Source organism: Podarcis filfolensis, assembly GCF_964270895.1.
Source record: "Podarcis filfolensis genome assembly, chromosome: 2".
NCBI lineage: Eukaryota > Metazoa > Chordata > Lepidosauria > Squamata > Lacertidae > Podarcis > Podarcis filfolensis.
Window position 1 is genome coordinate 111,404,532 of NC_139605.1, and position 17,936 is coordinate 111,422,467.

Here is a 17,936-nt window from a genome sequence, read left to right on the forward strand (position 1 = left end):
TGCTGCGGTGGCAGCGGGAGGCCCCATTAGCTAAAGTGGTGCTTCAGGTTAAGAACAGTTTCAGGTTAAGAACGGACCTCCGGAACAAATTAAGTACTTAACCCGAGGTACCACTGTAGTAAGTTTACTATTTATACCCCGCTCATCTGACTGGGTTGCCCCAACCACTCTGGGCAGCTTCCAACACATATATAAGCATAGTAAAACGTTGAAAAAAAACCTTCCCTATACAGCGCTGCCTCCAGATGTTTTCTAAAGGTTATATAGTTATCTCCTTGGCTCGGGGGTTGCATAACTCTATACTCTCCATCATTTCTCCCATGAAAATAGGGAGGTCCTAAGGAATAGCAGGACATTCAGAGATCAAATCAGAAACTGGGATGGCTTCCGTTAATCTGAGACTGTCCCTGGAGAATAGGGACACTTGGAGGGTCTGCCAGTGGCATTCCACCCACTCACCTACTTTTCTACAGTAGCTGCTATTTCCAAGTGTGAAAGCAGCAGAATGTTTTCAGAAGGGGAGGAGGCAGAAAAAACAGCTTGCCTGTCATGTGCCTCCTGAAAAAACAAGAGCAGAGGAAAATCATGGCAAGGGAATTTGTGGCTGTCTAGTTGTTGTTTAGGGACGCGGGTGGCGCTGTGGGTTAAACCACAGAGCCTAGGGCTTGCCAATCAGAAGGTTGGCGGTTCGAATCCCCGCGACGGGGCGAGCTCCCGTTGCTCAGTCCCTGCTCCTGCCAACCTAGCAGTTCGAAAGCACGTCAAAGTGCAAGTAGATAAATAGGTACCACTCCAGTGGGAAGGTAAACGGCGTTTCCGTGTGCTGCTCTGGTTTGCCAGAAGCGGCTTAGTCATGCTGGCCACATGACCCAGAAGCTGTCTGCGGACAAACGCCGGCTCCCTCGGCCTATAGAGCGAGATGAGCGCGCAACCCCAGAGTCGGTCACGACTGGACCTAATAATGGTCGAGGGTCCCTTTACCTTTCCCTTTACCTTAGTTGTTGTTTAACTCTCAAGATTCCCCATTCCGTGTTCAAACCCTCAAGATCTAGGTCAAGATATGGTGGGAGACGAAAAATGAACAACCGAGCGTTGAAAAAAACCCCCATTATGTTCTGAAGCTTACATCCTGTACAGGTCAGAGTTCCATATGGCGCTGTCAAAGCTGCTTAAAACAATAGCAATCAGGGTTCTTCACTGGGGGAAAAGGTTATGACAAAGCAGTGTCTTTTCCCTTTGGTGCCGGCACTTAGGAAACACAATCTCATAAAGCAGCTGAGTCAGCCACGAATTGCAAGCAGCCAAGTTTGCTTGCACAAGGAACTCCTAGAGATCTGGTCAATATCACAGCATCCGAGCTGCTTCTAGTGAACAGCCACATTATACATGCCAAGATTATTATTTTCTCCAGATGCTGATCCTCATTCTAGAAACATAAGGGGCCTCCCTGCTAGCCTAACACACTATCCTGGCCCTCATCTTCAAACTGAAACCCTTAAGTTTGCTCCTCTACAAGTCTCCTAAAATCTATTTCCCCCATAGCATGCTGTCCCCTGCCCATCCACCAGAATGGAGCAGCTTACCTGTTTGGAGAAGAGGCACAAACGTATAATTACCAAGGTGGGAATGCAGAGCCGTTTCCCCAGTGCTTATATATCTATATTCTGGGGTCTTATCAGGAGACCCCATTGCAACACTCTGCTTCATTATCAAGTTAATTCATTATCAGCTTCCCCTCTCCCTTTGCAAGGGGCACAGATGTATTCATCCTCAACTCATTTCGGTTTCTGCTGCAGGTCTCTGGCTTTGATTCAGCAGCTACTTTGAGCGGGTATTCCTGTAGAAGTCCTTTGCAACCAAAATGATCAAGGGGCTGGAGCTATTCACTTAACCAGCAAGTTACATCTGGGGATTTGGAGTGTGGAAAGGAAAAGGGCAGACATGACAAGGGTTCTATTAAGTTGCGCATGGTGTGAAGCTGAATGCTGATTCAGGGCACAGAGCAGAAAGCAACTCTTTACGTTGCACATAGTTAAATCAATGGAACTGCCTCCCAGAATATGCAGTGATGGCCACCAGCTAGACTGGTTCCAACAGAGGATTAGGGTAAATTTATGGAGAGTACGGCTATTGCTGGCTGCTGGCCGTGTTTTCCGGTGTGAGAAGCAGACCGTCCCTGAATACCAGTTGCTGGGAATACCTGTTGCACTTATGTCCTGGATCAGACCCAATACCGATCTGGTTTGTCACCTTGTTCTCAGGAGTGGCCAACCAGAAAACCCCAGGCAGCTCACAAAACAGGTCATGAGTGCCAACAACAGTCTCCCCACTTGCAATTCCCAGCAATTGCTCTCTAAAGTTTAGGCTGGGAACCCTGTGTTTCTCCAGATATTGGACTACAATGTCACAGGGCCTGTCCACACTTGTTCCATGCCTAGAAAGCACAGGGTCAAAAGGTTTTCCACTTGTCCCGTGTTTTCCCCTCGGAAAACCCAGGCTGAATCGGAGTGAACCTCAATTTGCAGAAAAAACGGCTGATATTTTGCTCCGATTCAGCAAGATTTCTCGGGGGACAGCAGTGGGGTGTGCAGAATTGTGGATGAGTCCGTTCTTGTGTAGGGACGTGGGTGGCGCTGTGGGTTGAACCACAGAGCCTAGGACTTGCCGATCAGAAGGTCGGCGGTTCAAATCCCCGTGACGGGGTGAGCTCCCGTTGCTCGGTCCCTGCTTCTGCCAACCTAGCAGTTCCAAAGCACGTCAAAGTGCAAGTAGATAAATAGGTACCGCTCCGGCGGGAAGGTAAACGGCGTTTCTGTGTGCTGCTCTGGTTCACCAGAAGCAGTTTAGTCATGCTGGCCACATGATCCGGAAGCTGTATGCCAGCTCCCTCAAGCCAATAAAGTCAGATGAGCGCCACAACCACAGTCAGCCACAACTGGACCTAATGGTCAGGGGTCCCTTTACTTTTACCATTTTTGTGTGGGGTTGATGGCAGCTGGAGACGAACCACATCTGGAGTGCACCAGGTTCCCCATCCCAGGGCCTGGGTTACAAATCAGGCTTGATGCAAACATATAGAGCTAGAGCCCATGTGCAAATGTGGGAATACTCAAATTACAGAAAAACCTGAAATTGCTAAAAGCTAAATTGCTAAAATTACTATTGCTTTCCTCCTCCTTTTTAAGGAAAGTCGACGCACTGAAACCATTGCAAAGCCCTCATCCCCTTCCCTCCAAGAAGCTCTCGCCTTTTTCAGCAGCTATGTAAAACAAGGAAGAAACGTTGGATTTCTTTAGAACTAGTCAGCCAAGGGTTGTTTGGGGGATTTTTATTATGAAAACACAACACAAGCACACAAGTCACGTGCTAACATTCATGCCCTTCTACCATGAACGAGAGGCAACCCTTATACATCTCTGACGTTGCCTCTGCCTGGAACAGCCCAAGCAACAAAGTCAATAGCTGTCGGTAAGGAAAACTGGTGATGAGAACAATAATCTGGGAGCAAAATTCAGCACAGGAGCACATCTTTGCTTCTGAACCCCACCCTCCCCAAACAATTCAACTCTTGACACCCAACGTCAAACGAGTCTTGTGTGATTCCAGTACAAGCACACATTTTTGAAGAATATCGGTGCCAAGGCGCAATGGAGACAGAAGACCGTGCGCATGTATTATAAGGCAATGTGAGACTTGAGCACAGGGATGAGGTCGTGTTTTGGCCAGGCACGGAAAGGGAGCGGTGGGGAATCCAAAAGCCAAGTAGCCTTAAGATTCGAAGAGCCAACATGCCTCGTTTCTGCCTGGCAGGTCAGTCTTGTCAGGGTGGCTTTTGCTGGCTCTCAGCAGACATCATTCAGAACAAACGCCCCGTGTCACAGGTGTCGTAAGCTACAAACGGTTACAGAACAGTTTAAAGTGAAGCTTCTTCCTGTACCAGCTTCAACGTCTGTTGTATCCTGTAACAGAGCAGGGCAGAAAGCCCATTCTCCTCTTCCCTCCTCAGGCAGGTCTCCCATTTCTTTTCCCTGCATTCGTTCTCTAGCAGGCCTCATTCACATGTTCAATCTGCCTGCATCCCATTCCCAAAAACTATGAAGTGTTGTGCACCAAGACTGGGAGACCGGGGCTGGGGAAGAGAAAGAGAGAGATTCTTTCCAGGCTGCTTCATCAAGGACCCCTCTGCCCGAGGTGGTTCTTGCAGCTCCAGAGCTGACAGTGGGTGTAACTGGTCTGAACTGGGCCAGGGAGGGCCAACTCCTTCAATCTTCTTCCTCCTCTTCAATTCGCCGGCACTTCCTTTTGCCCGCAGGCTGAGGCTCGTCCTCGTCACTGGACCCTGCCGTGCCAAAGATAAAATACAGCGCGATCTTAAGAGAGCAAGGGATAAAGTGGTAAAGGAAAAAGCAGTGCTGTGACTTAATCGGATTTTTGCAGAAAGTTGCTTCAGAAGCATTCAGCATTTTGGGAAAGAAGCTGAAGGATAAACACACAGAGAGAGCATTAGAAGCTGCTCTCACTGCTATCCATTACCAAACAATGAACATCCTTTCTGCCGCCACCCCCTTCGAACCTCAGTAATGTACTCTTGGCAGGGTTTCTGAAGTTCTGATAAGCTGAGGATTCTTGACATGCCTCGTGATTAGGAGGAGACTCAAAGCAGTGACTCATGCATAAAGGCAGCGGGCAGCCTCTTTGGGCAGGGGGTGGCAGGCAATTTCTGCTGCCCTCTCTGTACTGCAAAGGAAGGATGGAATGATCTAATCACAGCACTGTCTTTCTTCTGTAGACCATTGCCCCAACTTCTATCAAGAGCCCTTTGTCTCTCTTATCTCTCAGCGTATCTTGCTGGTTGTTCTAGTAGCCTACTGACGCCTCTGTCCCCCCCACTCCCCTATTTTTCTCAATAGGGTGAAGGGGGGGGTTGCTACTCTATTGTTGTTCAATTGGTTTTAATTCGTGGAAACATAAAACAATGACAGTCTTACTAAGCGGGGAGGAAATACAGTCAACATCCGCAGCAGAAATAGGGCAGAATGGCCTTACACCTCGCTGCTGACCAGGTGAATGCAGACAAGGTAGACAGCTTGCTTCATGGGCAGGTACTTTGAGCTCACAGAAGCCTTTGCATGAGGGATGGGGAACCCACAGCCTTTTGGATACTGTTCGTTTTATTTATTAAAATATTTGTATACTGCAATTTCATTAAAAACACAACAGCAGCAGAGCGGGTTACAGTTAAATTAGAAACACCACAAAAATTAACACAGACCACCAGTTCGACTATTACAGATGCCCCTCCTCCTTAATTGTCTGCATAAGAGAAGCCTTCAGTAAATGTTTGGAAGTCAGTACAGAAGGTGACAGCTGAGGTCGTATCCACATTGCTTTTCCTCCACTCTCTAAAGCACAGGTCATGGTGCCTGGAAAGCTCCGCATCTAAGCACTTTTTGGTGTGTGTGTTTTTTGGCCCAGGAGATTTCCCTGAAAAACTCACCCTTTAAAGCTCGATCGGTGCAAATGGCACTCTGCAGAAAACAGGAATTGACGTATGCTACGACTGAGCGCTAAAGAGTGGGTTTTGCAGGGAGAAAAACCGCTCGGACACAAAGCTTTTAAGCTGGAAAGAGCGGGGGGTGGCGGTGGGGAGTACCGTATTTTTTGCTCTATAAGACTCACTTTTTCCCTCCTAAAAAGTAAAGGGAAATGTGTGTGCGTCTTATGGAGTGAATGCAGGCTGTGCAGCTATCCCAGAAGCCAGAACAGCAAGAGGGATTGCTGCTTTCGCTGCGCAGCAATCTGTCTTGTTCTGGCTTCTGAGATTCAGAATATTTTTTTTCTTGTTTTCCTCCTCCAAAAACTAGGCGCGTCTTATGGTCTGGTGCGTCTTATAGAGCGAAAAATACAGTAAGTGTGGATGAGCCCTATTGGGAGAACATTCCACAGAAGCGAGGCATTAACTCTGAAGGCTCAAGTTTTCATATGGATGCCAAATGAGCCTCCACAACTTGGGGACAACCAGCAACACTCCTAACAGATGATCTGTGATCAAGTTGCGCCCAGGAGAAGCATCAAAGGGATTATTTGTAGGGGCTGGGAAAAAGAAGAGATGGCGGTTGGGCAAAGGTGTTTGATGGAAGTAACTACACTGCTGCCACGAGACATACCTTGGCTGTTGCCTTCTTCCTGCTCCTCACCGTCAATGACCAAGCGCCTTCGCTTGGGTCCCAGAGGGGGCTGGATGGGCTCTTCCCTGGAAACAAGGGCAAGAAAGAGGGGTGTTGGTGTGTGCCCCTGCCACATACAAATGCCAAACATAGACTCAGGGAGAGAAGAAGGCAGAATCAGAAGCTACAGCACCCACCCCAGTGCTCTAGGCAGGTTTCCACCAACAAAACTTGTAGCTCAGGTGGCACAAACCTATACAGTCATACCTCAGGATAAATACGATTCAGGTTGAGCGCTTTCGGGTTGCGCTCCGCCGCGACCCGGAAGTAATGGAGCACATTCCATTCAGGATGCAAACAGGGCTCTGGAACGGATCCCGTTCACATGCTGAGGTACCACTGTATAATGGTGTGCCAGGTTTTTGCTTTCGTATCAAATTACAGCGGTACCTCAGGTTGAGTACTTAATTTGTTCCGGAGGTCCGTACTTAACCTGAAACTGTTCTTAACCTGAAGCACCACTTTAGCTAATAGGGCCTCCTGCTGCCGCCGCACCGCCGGAGCACAATTTCTGTTCTCATCCTGAAGCAAAGTTCCTAACCTGAAGCACTGTTTCTGGGTTAGCAGAGTCTGTAACCTGAAGCGTATGTAACCTGAGGTGCCACTGTATAAACTTCTGAAAAGAACAGGGAGATGTGGACTGAACTGGGGGCGGGGAAGAAAACCAACTACGAAAAATCAGAGTAGCAGGATTCCAGTTGCTGATGGCTGGTCATCGATTGAATTCAGAAAATATCAAACAATGGAGCAGGGCAGCAAACAGAAAGAGGTGGCAAATGGGAGCGGGCAGGAAGGAACTGACTTCTCTCCTTCTTGTGCTCCTGCTCAGAACATGGCAGCTTTCACTCTGACAGCTAGAAGTGCAAGGCTGCATGTGACTCATCGTTTTCTGCCTCTATGAATCAGATATGCAAAAAAAAATCCTGGGCTTGAAGCACAGAGCCGCTCAATTCCATTATAAATGAACCCCACCCAAGAACTAGAATGAATATAGAAGGGGGAAAGGTCGTAGCAGTTTTGCAACCACTGGCATCTCTGGATAGGGGTAGGAAACAACTCCTGCCTGAATCCTCACTGCTGCCAGTCCGTGTAGACAACAGTGAGCTAGATGGATCAATGGTCTTGACTCTGAATAAAGGAAGCTTCCTGTGGGGTGCCACAGGGTTCTGTCTTGGGCCCGGTCTTATTCAACATCTTTATCAACGACTTGGATGATGGACTCAAGGGCATCCTGATCAAATTTGCAGATGACACCAAACTGGGAGGGGTGGCTAACACCCCAGAGGACAGGATCACACTTCAAAACGACCTTGACAGATTAGAGAACTGGGCCAAAACAAACAAGATGAATTTTAACAGGGAGAAATGTAAAGTATTGCACTTGGGCAAAAAAAATGAGAGGCACAAATACAAGATGGGTGACACCTGGCTTGAGAGCAGTACATGTGAAAAGGATCTAGGAGTCTTGGTTGACCACAAACTTGACATGAGCCAACAGTGTGACGTGGCAGCTAAAAAAGCCAATGCAATTCTGGGCTGCATCAATAGGAGTATAGCATCTAGATCAAGGGAAGTAATAATGCCACTGTATTCTGCTCTGGTCAGACCTCACCTGGAGTACTGTGTCCAGTTCTGGGCACCACAGTTCAAGAAGGACACTGACAAACTGGAAAGTGTCCAGAGGAGGGCAACCAAAATGGTCAAAGGCCTGGAAACGATGCCTTATGAGGAACGGCTAAGGGAGCTGGGCATGTTTAGCCTGGAGAAGAGGAGGTTAAGGGGTGATATGATAGCCATGTTCAAATATATAAAAGGATGTCACATAGAGGAGGGAGAAAGGTTGTTTTCTGCTGCTCCAGAGAAGCGGACACGGAGCAATGGATCCAAACTACAAGAAAGAAGATTCCCCCTAAACATTAGGAAGAACTTCCTGACAGTAAGAGCTGTTCGACAGTGGAATTTGCTGCCAAGGAGTGTGGTGGAGTCTCCTTCTTTGGAGGTCTTTAAGCAGAGGCTTGACAACCATATGTCAGGAGTGCTCTGATGGTGTTTCCTGCTTGGCAGGGGGTTGGACTCGATGGCCCTTGTGGTCTCTTCCAACTCTATGATTCTATGATTCTATGTTCTGCATGTAACACCTGAGTTTGTTTCTGGCTATTAGTCTCCTCCATGCTTTTAAGTTATTACAATTCACCTTGCCCACTTTGTATGAGGTGCTGTCATCTTCCCACACCCCGGTGCCCCCACAGTCCTTACTTTTCCGCAGTTAGGCATCTTGGCTCCTCTGTCTCGAGATGCTCCTCCGCTGAAACCGACAAGAAAGAAAGTGTGAGAGCTGGAAAGACAAAGCCAGCTCTGCAAAGGGAGGTGGCAGTCTGGTGGCGAGGCAAACTAGTTACTGAATTGCAGTTGAAAGTTCCCGACAAACTTAATTTGAGTAATAGATCTCTAAGGAAGGTGCTAGAACTTTCCAGAACAGCTGGTCTCCCAAACACCCAACTGCAGCACAGGCTATTATAATTATAATGAATTACTGAACATCTCAGGCATAGCAACGTCTATAGAATTTTGGGCCCATGGCTATATTCACCTAATACAGCTCAGGGACAAGTTACTGGAGATGTCCCTTTTGTAACCCCTGTAGGTCACTGCCTCCGGAAGGAAGAATTTCTTCTACAAGTTCCAAGGATTTCAGAAGCCCTCTCTATAGTAACTCAAGAGTGGGGCTTTCAGTGCAACCAGCATTCCTGTAGAGATGCAACTGGTGTTCACTACCTGGACGCTCCAGAAGCAGCTGAAGACATTTTTGTTCTGAGAAGTCTTCCCAACCGAATGAGTAAGGTCTCTGATATGGATGTCAACTTTGCATCATCATCATCATCATCATCATTATTATTATTATTATTATTATTATTATTATTATTATTATTATTATTATTATATCTTTGCTGCTTTTATTACACTATGTACATCTCCTGGAGAGGGACGTGGGTGGCGCTGTGGGTTAAACCACAGAGCCTAGGACTTGCCGATCAGAAGGTCGGCGGTTCGAATCCCCGCGACGGGGTGAGCTCCCGTTGCTCTGTCCTTGCTCCTGCCAACCTAGCAGTTCGGAAGCACGTCAACGTGCAAGTAGATAAATAGGTACCGCTCCGGCGGGAAGGTAAATGGTGTTTCTGTGCACTGCTCTGGTTCACCAGAAGCGGTTTAGTCATGCTGGCCACATGACCCGGAAGCTGTATGCTGGCTCCCTCGGCCAATAAAGCGAGATGAGCGCTGCAACCCCAGGGTCCGTCACGACTGGACCTAATAGTCAGGGGTCCCTTTACCTTTATATACTGCTGCGGGGGTCAGATTAAATCAGACTTTGGACATGCCTGCTTTATGGCTTGCCAGGTGCTCCCTTGTCCCAGCCAGGTATAATAATAATAAATAATGAATTTTTATTTATATCCCGCCCTCCCTGGTTCAAGGAGGCTAACAACAAATTTAAAACACTTAATTGATGCAACAAAAAACAGCATATAGTATAAAACATGAATAACAATAAATTCATAATTCAAAAATCAATTTAGGGGGGAAATCCATCTGTCAGGAAACTGCCATCGGAGCCAAGAGTGGAGGTAAGGCTCCCCAACGATGCAGGAGAAGGGACCAGCAGGGAGAGAGAGAACACTTCCTTTGGGGAAGGAAATCGGTGTGACACCAGGAAGAAAGGGGAGCAGGGAAGGACTTTGGAGAGATGGCTCCAAGACTCTTCCGCAGAGACCAGCGGGGAGAGTCCAGGACCTCCGCTGGCCACGCCCACTCTGCGCAGAAGACTTCCGCGCAGGGAGGCTAGGCGGAGACTTGGCGTCAAAGAGCTTTTATGTTGGAAGAAGTTCAGGAAATGCCCACTGACGGATTCTGCCAGCGACTGACACAGCCACGGAGAAAGGGCTGTCCAGCCAGGGAAAGGTTTAGCCAGACAACGTTGCCTAGAGCAGCAGCCCCCTTACGCACGAGCAACCCCCAATTCCCTTTACACCATCCAATAAACATTAGATGATCGCCAGGGCTAGCTGGCTAAATTAGTCCTATTTGGGCCAGCGAGCAGACCAGGGGAGAATTAGCTGTGGGATCCCAGAGCGGGTATATCTTCATAAAAAGGGGAGGCAAGGAAGGGGAATAAAAGATCAGGCTAAGTTCAAATTGAAAGCCAGGCGGAATAGCTCTGTCTTACAGGCCCTGCGGAAGGAAGTTAAATCCTGCAGGGCCCTGATCTCATGGGACAGAGCATTCCACCAGGTTGGAGCCATCACTGAGAAGGCCCTGGCCCTGGTGGAGGATAATCTGACTTCCTTAGGGCCCGGGACCTCCAAACTATGATTATTCATGGCCCTTAAGCTCTTCTGTGGGGCATACCAGGAGAGTATAAAAGCAGGAGGTTTATCAAGCCCCTGTAAGGTTACTATGCTAGTTGGGCTATGCCTTGCTCAAGGGGTCAAAGGCTGGTTAGGCCTGAAAAACATATTGCTCTGATTACAGATGCTGTCTCCCATGTCTCCCTGATTCTGCCAGGACTGCCAGAATCTTTCCCCACCCAGAGAAATGCAACGATATGAGGCGGCAGCAACCAATTCCGCAAATTCACATGTTTTTTAAGAAAGGAAACTTAAACTTGAAGAGGGGGAGAACCCTGTGTAAGAATTTGGAGCATGCCCATCCAGATTAACGCTTTTGGGTTCAATAATGTCAGTATGAACTAGGATGCTAAAATGGGTTACAGATTAACCACCAGTTTGAGGAAGTTATTCTAGACCGAGTTGTGCAATCAGCGAGGGCTGAGCTTAGGCATTAGTGCTGATGCTTTTAGTGTCTGTCCTTTATTTGTACTTGGGTGTTTTTAAGACACCTAAATGCAGAAGCATGTGAAACTGTTTCCATGTTATATGGACAACTGCCAAGAGGAGGAAGAAAACTAGTGCACAAATACGCCCTCATTTTACAACAGCACACAGAGTGTGCATGTACAACAATAAGAGACTCTAAATCAATAGAATGTTTATATATATATACACACACACTAGAACGGCTTTCTGTCTCTGCGTGTGCATTGGCTGAGCTTCTGTGATGTCATGGACTGCTCACAAACACATTCTGAAATTCTATGCAGGCAGGTTCAGCTCTACAGATGACAAACAATGGAGGTTCTGAGGGAAGTGAAAGGTCTATCTGGCAAGGGGAATGGGACCTTCAGAGGGCCTAGGAGCAACTGAGCTTCTAATTCATTCATTCTGCATTTTTTAGTTCCTGATCTCAAAACCCAAACAGGTTTGTATGAGGGAACATGGTTTCCCAAATAGCCTGGACCTAAGCCATGTCGAAACAAAACAAAACAAAACATTTCCTTCCAGTAGCACCTTAGAGACCAACTAAGTTAGAGACCAGCTTTCGTGTGCTCGTACCAATACAGTGGTACCTCGAGTTACAGATGCTTCAGGTTACAGACTCCACTAACCCAGAAATAGTGCCTCGGGTTAAGAACTTTGCTTCAGGATGAGAACACAAATTGCACGGCGGCAGCAGGAGGCCCCATTAGCTAAAGTGGTACTTCAGGTTAAGAACAGTTTCAGGTTCAGAACAGACCTCCATAACGAATTTAGTTCTTAACCCGAGGTACCACTGTAACTAACTTAGTTGGTCTCTAAGGTGCTACTGGAAGGAATTATTTATTTATTTATATTTTGTTTTGTTTCGACTACGGCAGACCAACATGGCTACCTACCTGTAACTAAGCCATGTGGGTCTTCATAGGCTGTACCCAGCACTTTGAATTGTGCGTGCCCAGAATAGACTGGTAGCCAGTGGCGCTGCTGGAACAAGGGAGTGACATGCCTTTTCAACAGGCAGAGGGTTGTTTCAGTGTGTTTCCCCTTCCATACACCTACCGGCTACTTGATTTTTGGTCTCCCCCTCCACTTCTTTTGAGGCAATGGAAACAGCTGCTTGCCGTAGTTGCTCTGGGCTGAGCTTGGCTGGGATGCGCCAGAAAGATTCCTGTAGGAAGTAAAGAAGGTAAATACACGCTTAGGTAAATACATGCAAGGTAAATACATGCAAGAAGATCAAACCTCTCCATTCTGAAGGAAATCAGCCCTGAGTGCTCACTGGAAGGACAGATCCTGAAGCTGAGGCTCCAATACTTTGGCCACCTCATGAGAAGAGAAGACTCCCTGGAAAAGACCCTGATGTTGGGAAAGATGGAGGGCACAAGGAGAAAGGGACGACAGAGGACGAGATGGTTGGACAGTGTTCTTGAAGCTACTAACATGAATTTGATCAAACTTCGGGAGGCAGTGGAAGACAGGAGTGCCTGGCGTGCTCTGGTCCAGGGGGTCACGAAGAGTCGGACACGACTAAACAACTAAACAACAACAACAGCTCCTATTTGCTTCTGCTGTTGGCTCCCTCTTGCAAGTTTCTTGTTCCCCGCAGAGCTAAATGGAGAGGATTGCCCTCAAATTAGTCGCAATAGCAGCAGAGCTCAAGCATTGCTGCGCCAGCCTGGTTTTAAACCAAAGGGTTGTATGCAACGAAGTCGTTTCATCTGTGCAAGGAGTTCCACTTGTGCAATGGAACTTATCCTCTTCATGTGTGACTCCCCCCCGCCAAAAAAAATCTGTTCTAGGGGTTCATCTACCGGCTCCAAAGCAATGCAATGTGTGGAGGCGACACTATGCAGGGAGGAGAGAGGGAGGGGAAATTCTGTTTCGCAAGAAGGCCTTGGGCAAACAGGAAGACATGATCCAAACCTGCTCTGGTCATAAATCACTGGGACAAAACACTTCGACATAGTCAAAAAAGGAGAAAGGACAGATACCAAGATAGAAAGGCAAACCTTTACGAAATAAATGCAGGGCGGGGGGGGGGGGGTGGAACACCATATTAATAATTAAATTAAATTATCTTATCTTCTATGATTGTATGAAAGGCAAGATTACAAAGAGCCAACTGAATGTTTAATGTTGCAACAGAGCACAAATGCTGGAATATTTCTGCAGGCAAAGCGAGAGTCAGTAGAGGAATACAAGCTGCTGTTCCACCAAAGCCACAAACTTAACACATAACTGTGGCTGATGAGACTGAAGCACTTTCATCCTTGTTTAGGAGCATTTGGGAATGCTTTTGCTCATCTTTCCTGAATATATATTCATATTTCTCCCACTTCTTTCAACATTTTTTCCTCAGTCATCTCCAAAAATGTATATACAAAGCAGGAAAAACCACAAATGATGAACAGGGCTAAATAGAGGGGTTTTTTTTGGTGTGGGGCTGTACCAAACATTCCTGGAGCTCATACTTTTTAACCTGTGTTAACTTAGGATCTTGGATGCATTTCAAGTTCTTCTGGGTCACTTTAACCTAGGAGCGACACTCGGCTGTCTTATTCTAAGCAGGAAATAGCTAATCTCACAGAAACCCAGCTTCAGTTAAAGCAGGGAAAGGAGCAACATATCTGGCAGCCCTCTTTAGGGAAGTTTTTAATGACTGATGTTTTAATGGATTTTTAATCTTTTGTTGGAAGCTGCCCAGTGTAGCTGGGGAAACCCAGCCAGATGGGTGGAGTATAAATAATAAATTTATGATGATGATGATGATGATGAAATAGTCTTTCTCAATGAATTATTAAAGTTGCCCTTCCAAAAAGCAAAACACAAATACCTTGGTTTAAGAACAGCTTAGTTCATGAACAACTTGGATTAAGAACGCTGCAAACCTGGAAATAGGTATTTTGGTTTGTGAACTTTGCCTTGGAAGCAGAACATGCTTCATTTCCTGCTGAGTGTGTTCCATTTGTAAATTGAGTCCCCCGCTGCTATGGGAAAGCACACCTTGGTTTAAGAATGCTTTGGTTTAAGAGCGAACTTCCGGAACGGATTAAGTTCATAAACCAAGGTACCACTGTATTACAAAAAAGGCCTGTTCCTTAAAAAATGTTTTACACCCACAAACCCATTCTCCTTCCGTATTCTCTATGGCACTGTGGTCTAAACCACTGAGCCTCTTGGGCTTGCCGATCAGAAGGTCATCGGTTCGAATACCTACGCTGAGAGTGAGCTCCCGCTGTCCCAGCTCCCGCCAACCTAGCAGTTCAATAGAACGCCAAAAAGTGCAAGTAGATAAATAGGTACTACTCCGTCGGGAAGGTAAACAGCGTTTCCGTGCACTCTGGTTTCCATCACTGTGTCCCAATGCGCCAGAAGCGGTTTAGTCATGCTGGCCACATGACCCGGAAAGCTGTCTGTGAACAAACGCCAGTTTCCTCGGCCTGAAAGCGAGATGAGCAGCGCAACCCTATAGTCGCCTCTGACAAGACATAACCGTCCAGGGGTCCTTTACCTTTATAAAGGTAAAGGTAAAGGGACCCCTGACCATTAGGTCCAGTCATGACCGACTCTGGGGTTGCGGCGCTTTCATCTCGCTTTCAGGCCAAGGGAACCGGCATTTGTTCACAGACAGCTTTCCGGGTCATGTGGCCAGCATGACTAAACCACTTCTGGCGAACCAGAGCAGAGCACGGAAACGCCATTTACCTTCCCGCCACAGTGGTACCTATTTATCTACTTGCACTTTGACGTGCTTTCGAATTGCTAGGTTGGCAGGAGCAGGGACCGAGGAACGGGAGCTCACCCTGTCACGGGGATTCGAACTGCCGACCTTCTCATCGGCAAGCCCTAGGCTCTGTGGTTTAACCCACAGCGCCACCCGCATCCCCCTTTACCTTTATATCCTCTAGCAAAACAATTACCTGTTCACTGGCTGGGGCTCGAATCCCTAATTTACGCAGAAGCTTCTGGAAGCGCTTATGTTCCATGGCATCCTCATTCTCTTCAGACAGTGGCACCAAAGGTACTGGCTGGGCACATCCTGGCAAAACAGGAATCTATCAAGCTAAATTCTAGAACCATATGGGAAAGAGCAGTATAGTATTCTTTTTTTTTTTTTTGAAGATATTTATTAAGATTTTCCATTTTATACAAACCATAAAGAAAAAGAAAAAAGGGAAAAAAATTAAAAAGAAAAAATATTAAAAACACATAAATTTCATATCTTATTTTCGAATAACATATTTCCCTGACCTCCTCATACCTCCCCTTCTTGTATTCCAGTTCAAATTGTTCATCCAGCAAATCCTTATCTCATAGCATTACAGCTAAAAACCTTATTTTCTATCCATCTTCTTAAATTATTGTAACTTATACTTTTACTTATGTACAAAAAAGAACTATTTTTTCATATTCTTGTCTACAACATCCTGGTGGATATTTGGCTCTTTAGCTTTTGTCTTCTTTTTTAGACAACACAGATTGATTTGAGTTTATATGCTGCTTTCGCACAATGAGTGTTCCCAAAGCAGCTTGAACTGAAGGGAGAGCTCCCTCAGTAGGGCACGAGATAAATGTTAATTTCAGGATCGTGGGTTCAAACCCCCACATTGGGCAAAAGATTCCTGCATGGCAGGGGGGTTGGACTAGATGACCCTTGCGGTCCCCTTCCAATTCTACGGAAACAGTAAAACACAGAGCGTAGGAGAAAACATAATATGCAAAATACAGGGCGCGTTAGCTAAATAAAATGACAAATCAACAGCTTCACAAACGCAGAATAAATTCAGTATTACGAAAAAATAAATAAGAAATTCGAAGCAAGATGAAAGTTAACCAACTATAATGTTTATAGTACTGGTCTTGCTGCACCTCAAAGACCCTGGCTTAAATAAAGTTCAGAGGGAAGGTGACATATAGCTAGCTGGCCCACACATCGTTCCTCCAGAGGAGGCTGAGAGCAGCAGAAGGGAAATATTAAATCTCTTCCTCAGCCTCCCCCTGCCCCCGCAAGAAACAGGAATCTGCAACATTCTCCCTGTATTTACCGTCCTCTTCTCGGTCACAAGCTGTCCGGATCAGGCAGTTCTGGAGCCATAGCAGAGGGCCGGACAGACCTACAAAGACAAAAGTGGGTGGAAAGATGAAGAGGCTCCTCCTCTCGATAACTTTAGGAAAGGCCCAGTGTTATTGAGTAGACCAGGCCTTCTCTGATATGTGTGAAAAGGGCGAGGTGGTAAAAAACTAGATAGGTCAGCGAAATCAGTGTTTTAAAATGCTCCCTGCCCTCTGCAATGCTTAAATTCCTCTGTATTATTGCTTTTAAATCAGCACTGCAGGCAAATGACTGGGCTGGAGATTCTTCCTGTTATTTGCATGGGATGTTCTGGGGAATTGAACAAAATTTGTACTTCCCACCTGAAGAGGCACAAAGTCCATTCTGCCATCCTAGGCCCAAATACTATGTGGGTAAACAGAGAAGCATGGGGAGAAGGTACAGTGGTACCTCGGGTTACAGACGCTTCAGGTTACATACGCTTCAGGTTACAGACTCCGCTAACCCAGAAATATTACCTCGGGTTAAGAACTTTGCTTCAGGATTAGAACAGAAACTGTGCAGTGGCGGCGCAGCAGCAGCGGGAGGCCCCATTAGCTAAAGCGGTGCTTCAGGTTAAGAACAGTTTCAGGTTAAGAACGGACCTCCGGAACGAATTGAGTACGTAACCCAAGGTACCACTGTACTCTGAAAATTTATTACTCCAAAATTGAAACTTTCATCTGGTTGTAAATATTACGCCTTTGGCTGTTTTTGGACTACAGTTCCCTTCATCCCTGACCACTGGTCCTGCTAAGCTAGGGATGATGGGAGTCGTAATTTTTGATATAACCGGGTTACATACACTTCAGGTTACATACGTTTCAGGTGACAGACTCTGCTAACCCAGAAATATTACCTTGGGTTAAGAACTTTGCTTCAGGATGAGAACAGAAATCTTGCAGTGGCAGCGCAGCGGCAGCAGGAGGCCCCATTAGCTAAAAGTGGTGCTTCAGGTTAAGAACAGTTTCAGGTTAAGAACAAACCTCCAGAACGAATTAAGTACTTAACCCGAGGTACCACTGTACTTCATTACTCATTGTGTTTATATCCCACCTTTTCCTCCAAAAAGGTGGCATACATGGTTCTCCACCTCCTCACTCAATCCCCAAAACAACCCTGTGAGGTAGGCTTTAGGCTAAGAGGCAGTGGCTGGGCCAAGGCCACGCAGTGAGCTATGGCCAAATGGGGGTTTGAAACCTGCCCTCCCGGGTCCTAATCCAGCACTCTTAACCACTACACCAAATTAGCATTCTTGCTCTCTCCACATTCCAAAGATTCCCAAAGCGGATCCCCAAATCCAGGTAACATTCAGAAAGGTCTTCCGGGCAATCCTAAGATTCCCTCTTGCAGCTTTCCAACGTGGCCACAAGGGAGCAATAGGCATCTCCAAAGGTTCACCCAAAGTCATGCAGTTTGATGGCAAAAGCCTAAGAGGCCAGGCCAGGAACTTCCTGAACTGTGCATGCTCCCAAGAACCTCCTGGAGGTTTTGCAGCAGGCATTTTGAGGGTTTCCCAGCAGACCAGTTGTCAAGGGAGGGAGGGAGGGGTATAATTCTGAACACAATTCAGTGTGTTGGTGCTGACCTTTAAAGCCCTAAATGGCCTCAGCCCAGTATACCTGGAGGAGCGTCTCCACCTCCATCGTTCTGCCCGGACACTGAGATCCAACTCCAAGGGCCTTCTGGTGGCTCCCTCGCTGCGAGAAGTGAGGTTACAGGGAACCAGGCAGAGGGCCTTCTTGG

At 46.8% G+C, this 17,936-nt stretch overlaps 1 protein-coding gene and 1 long non-coding RNA gene across 5 annotated transcripts in view; one reads left to right on the forward strand and one right to left on the reverse strand.

Annotated features, from left to right (window-relative positions):
* The window catches only part of LOC310756039, a 45,734-nt gene that overhangs the window by 1,471 nt on the left and 26,327 nt on the right, over nucleotides 1-17,936 (forward strand). The gene's annotated exons all lie outside the window — the stretch shown is intronic.
* TIMELESS (timeless circadian regulator) overlaps nucleotides 3,314-17,936 on the reverse strand; it is a 59,814-nt gene continuing 45,191 nt past the window's right edge. For 2 of the 4 annotated variants that reach the window (XM_083599182.1, XM_083599183.1), the window contains exons 25-30: nucleotides 16,144-16,212; nucleotides 15,019-15,137; nucleotides 12,158-12,266; nucleotides 8,484-8,532; nucleotides 6,168-6,253; nucleotides 3,314-4,339 (exon numbers count right to left, since the gene is read on the reverse strand). In XM_083599182.1, coding sequence (XP_083455308.1) covers nucleotides 4,263-4,339; nucleotides 6,168-6,253; nucleotides 8,484-8,532; nucleotides 12,158-12,266; nucleotides 15,019-15,137; nucleotides 16,144-16,212 — 509 coding nt within the window. In that variant the 3' untranslated portion in view covers nucleotides 3,314-4,262. Of the gene's footprint in view, nucleotides 4,340-6,167; nucleotides 6,254-8,483; nucleotides 8,563-12,157; nucleotides 12,267-15,018; nucleotides 15,138-16,143; nucleotides 16,213-17,936 lie in introns of all 4 variants that reach the window. The other 2 variants (XM_083599180.1, XM_083599181.1) reach the window with 1 other exon arrangement.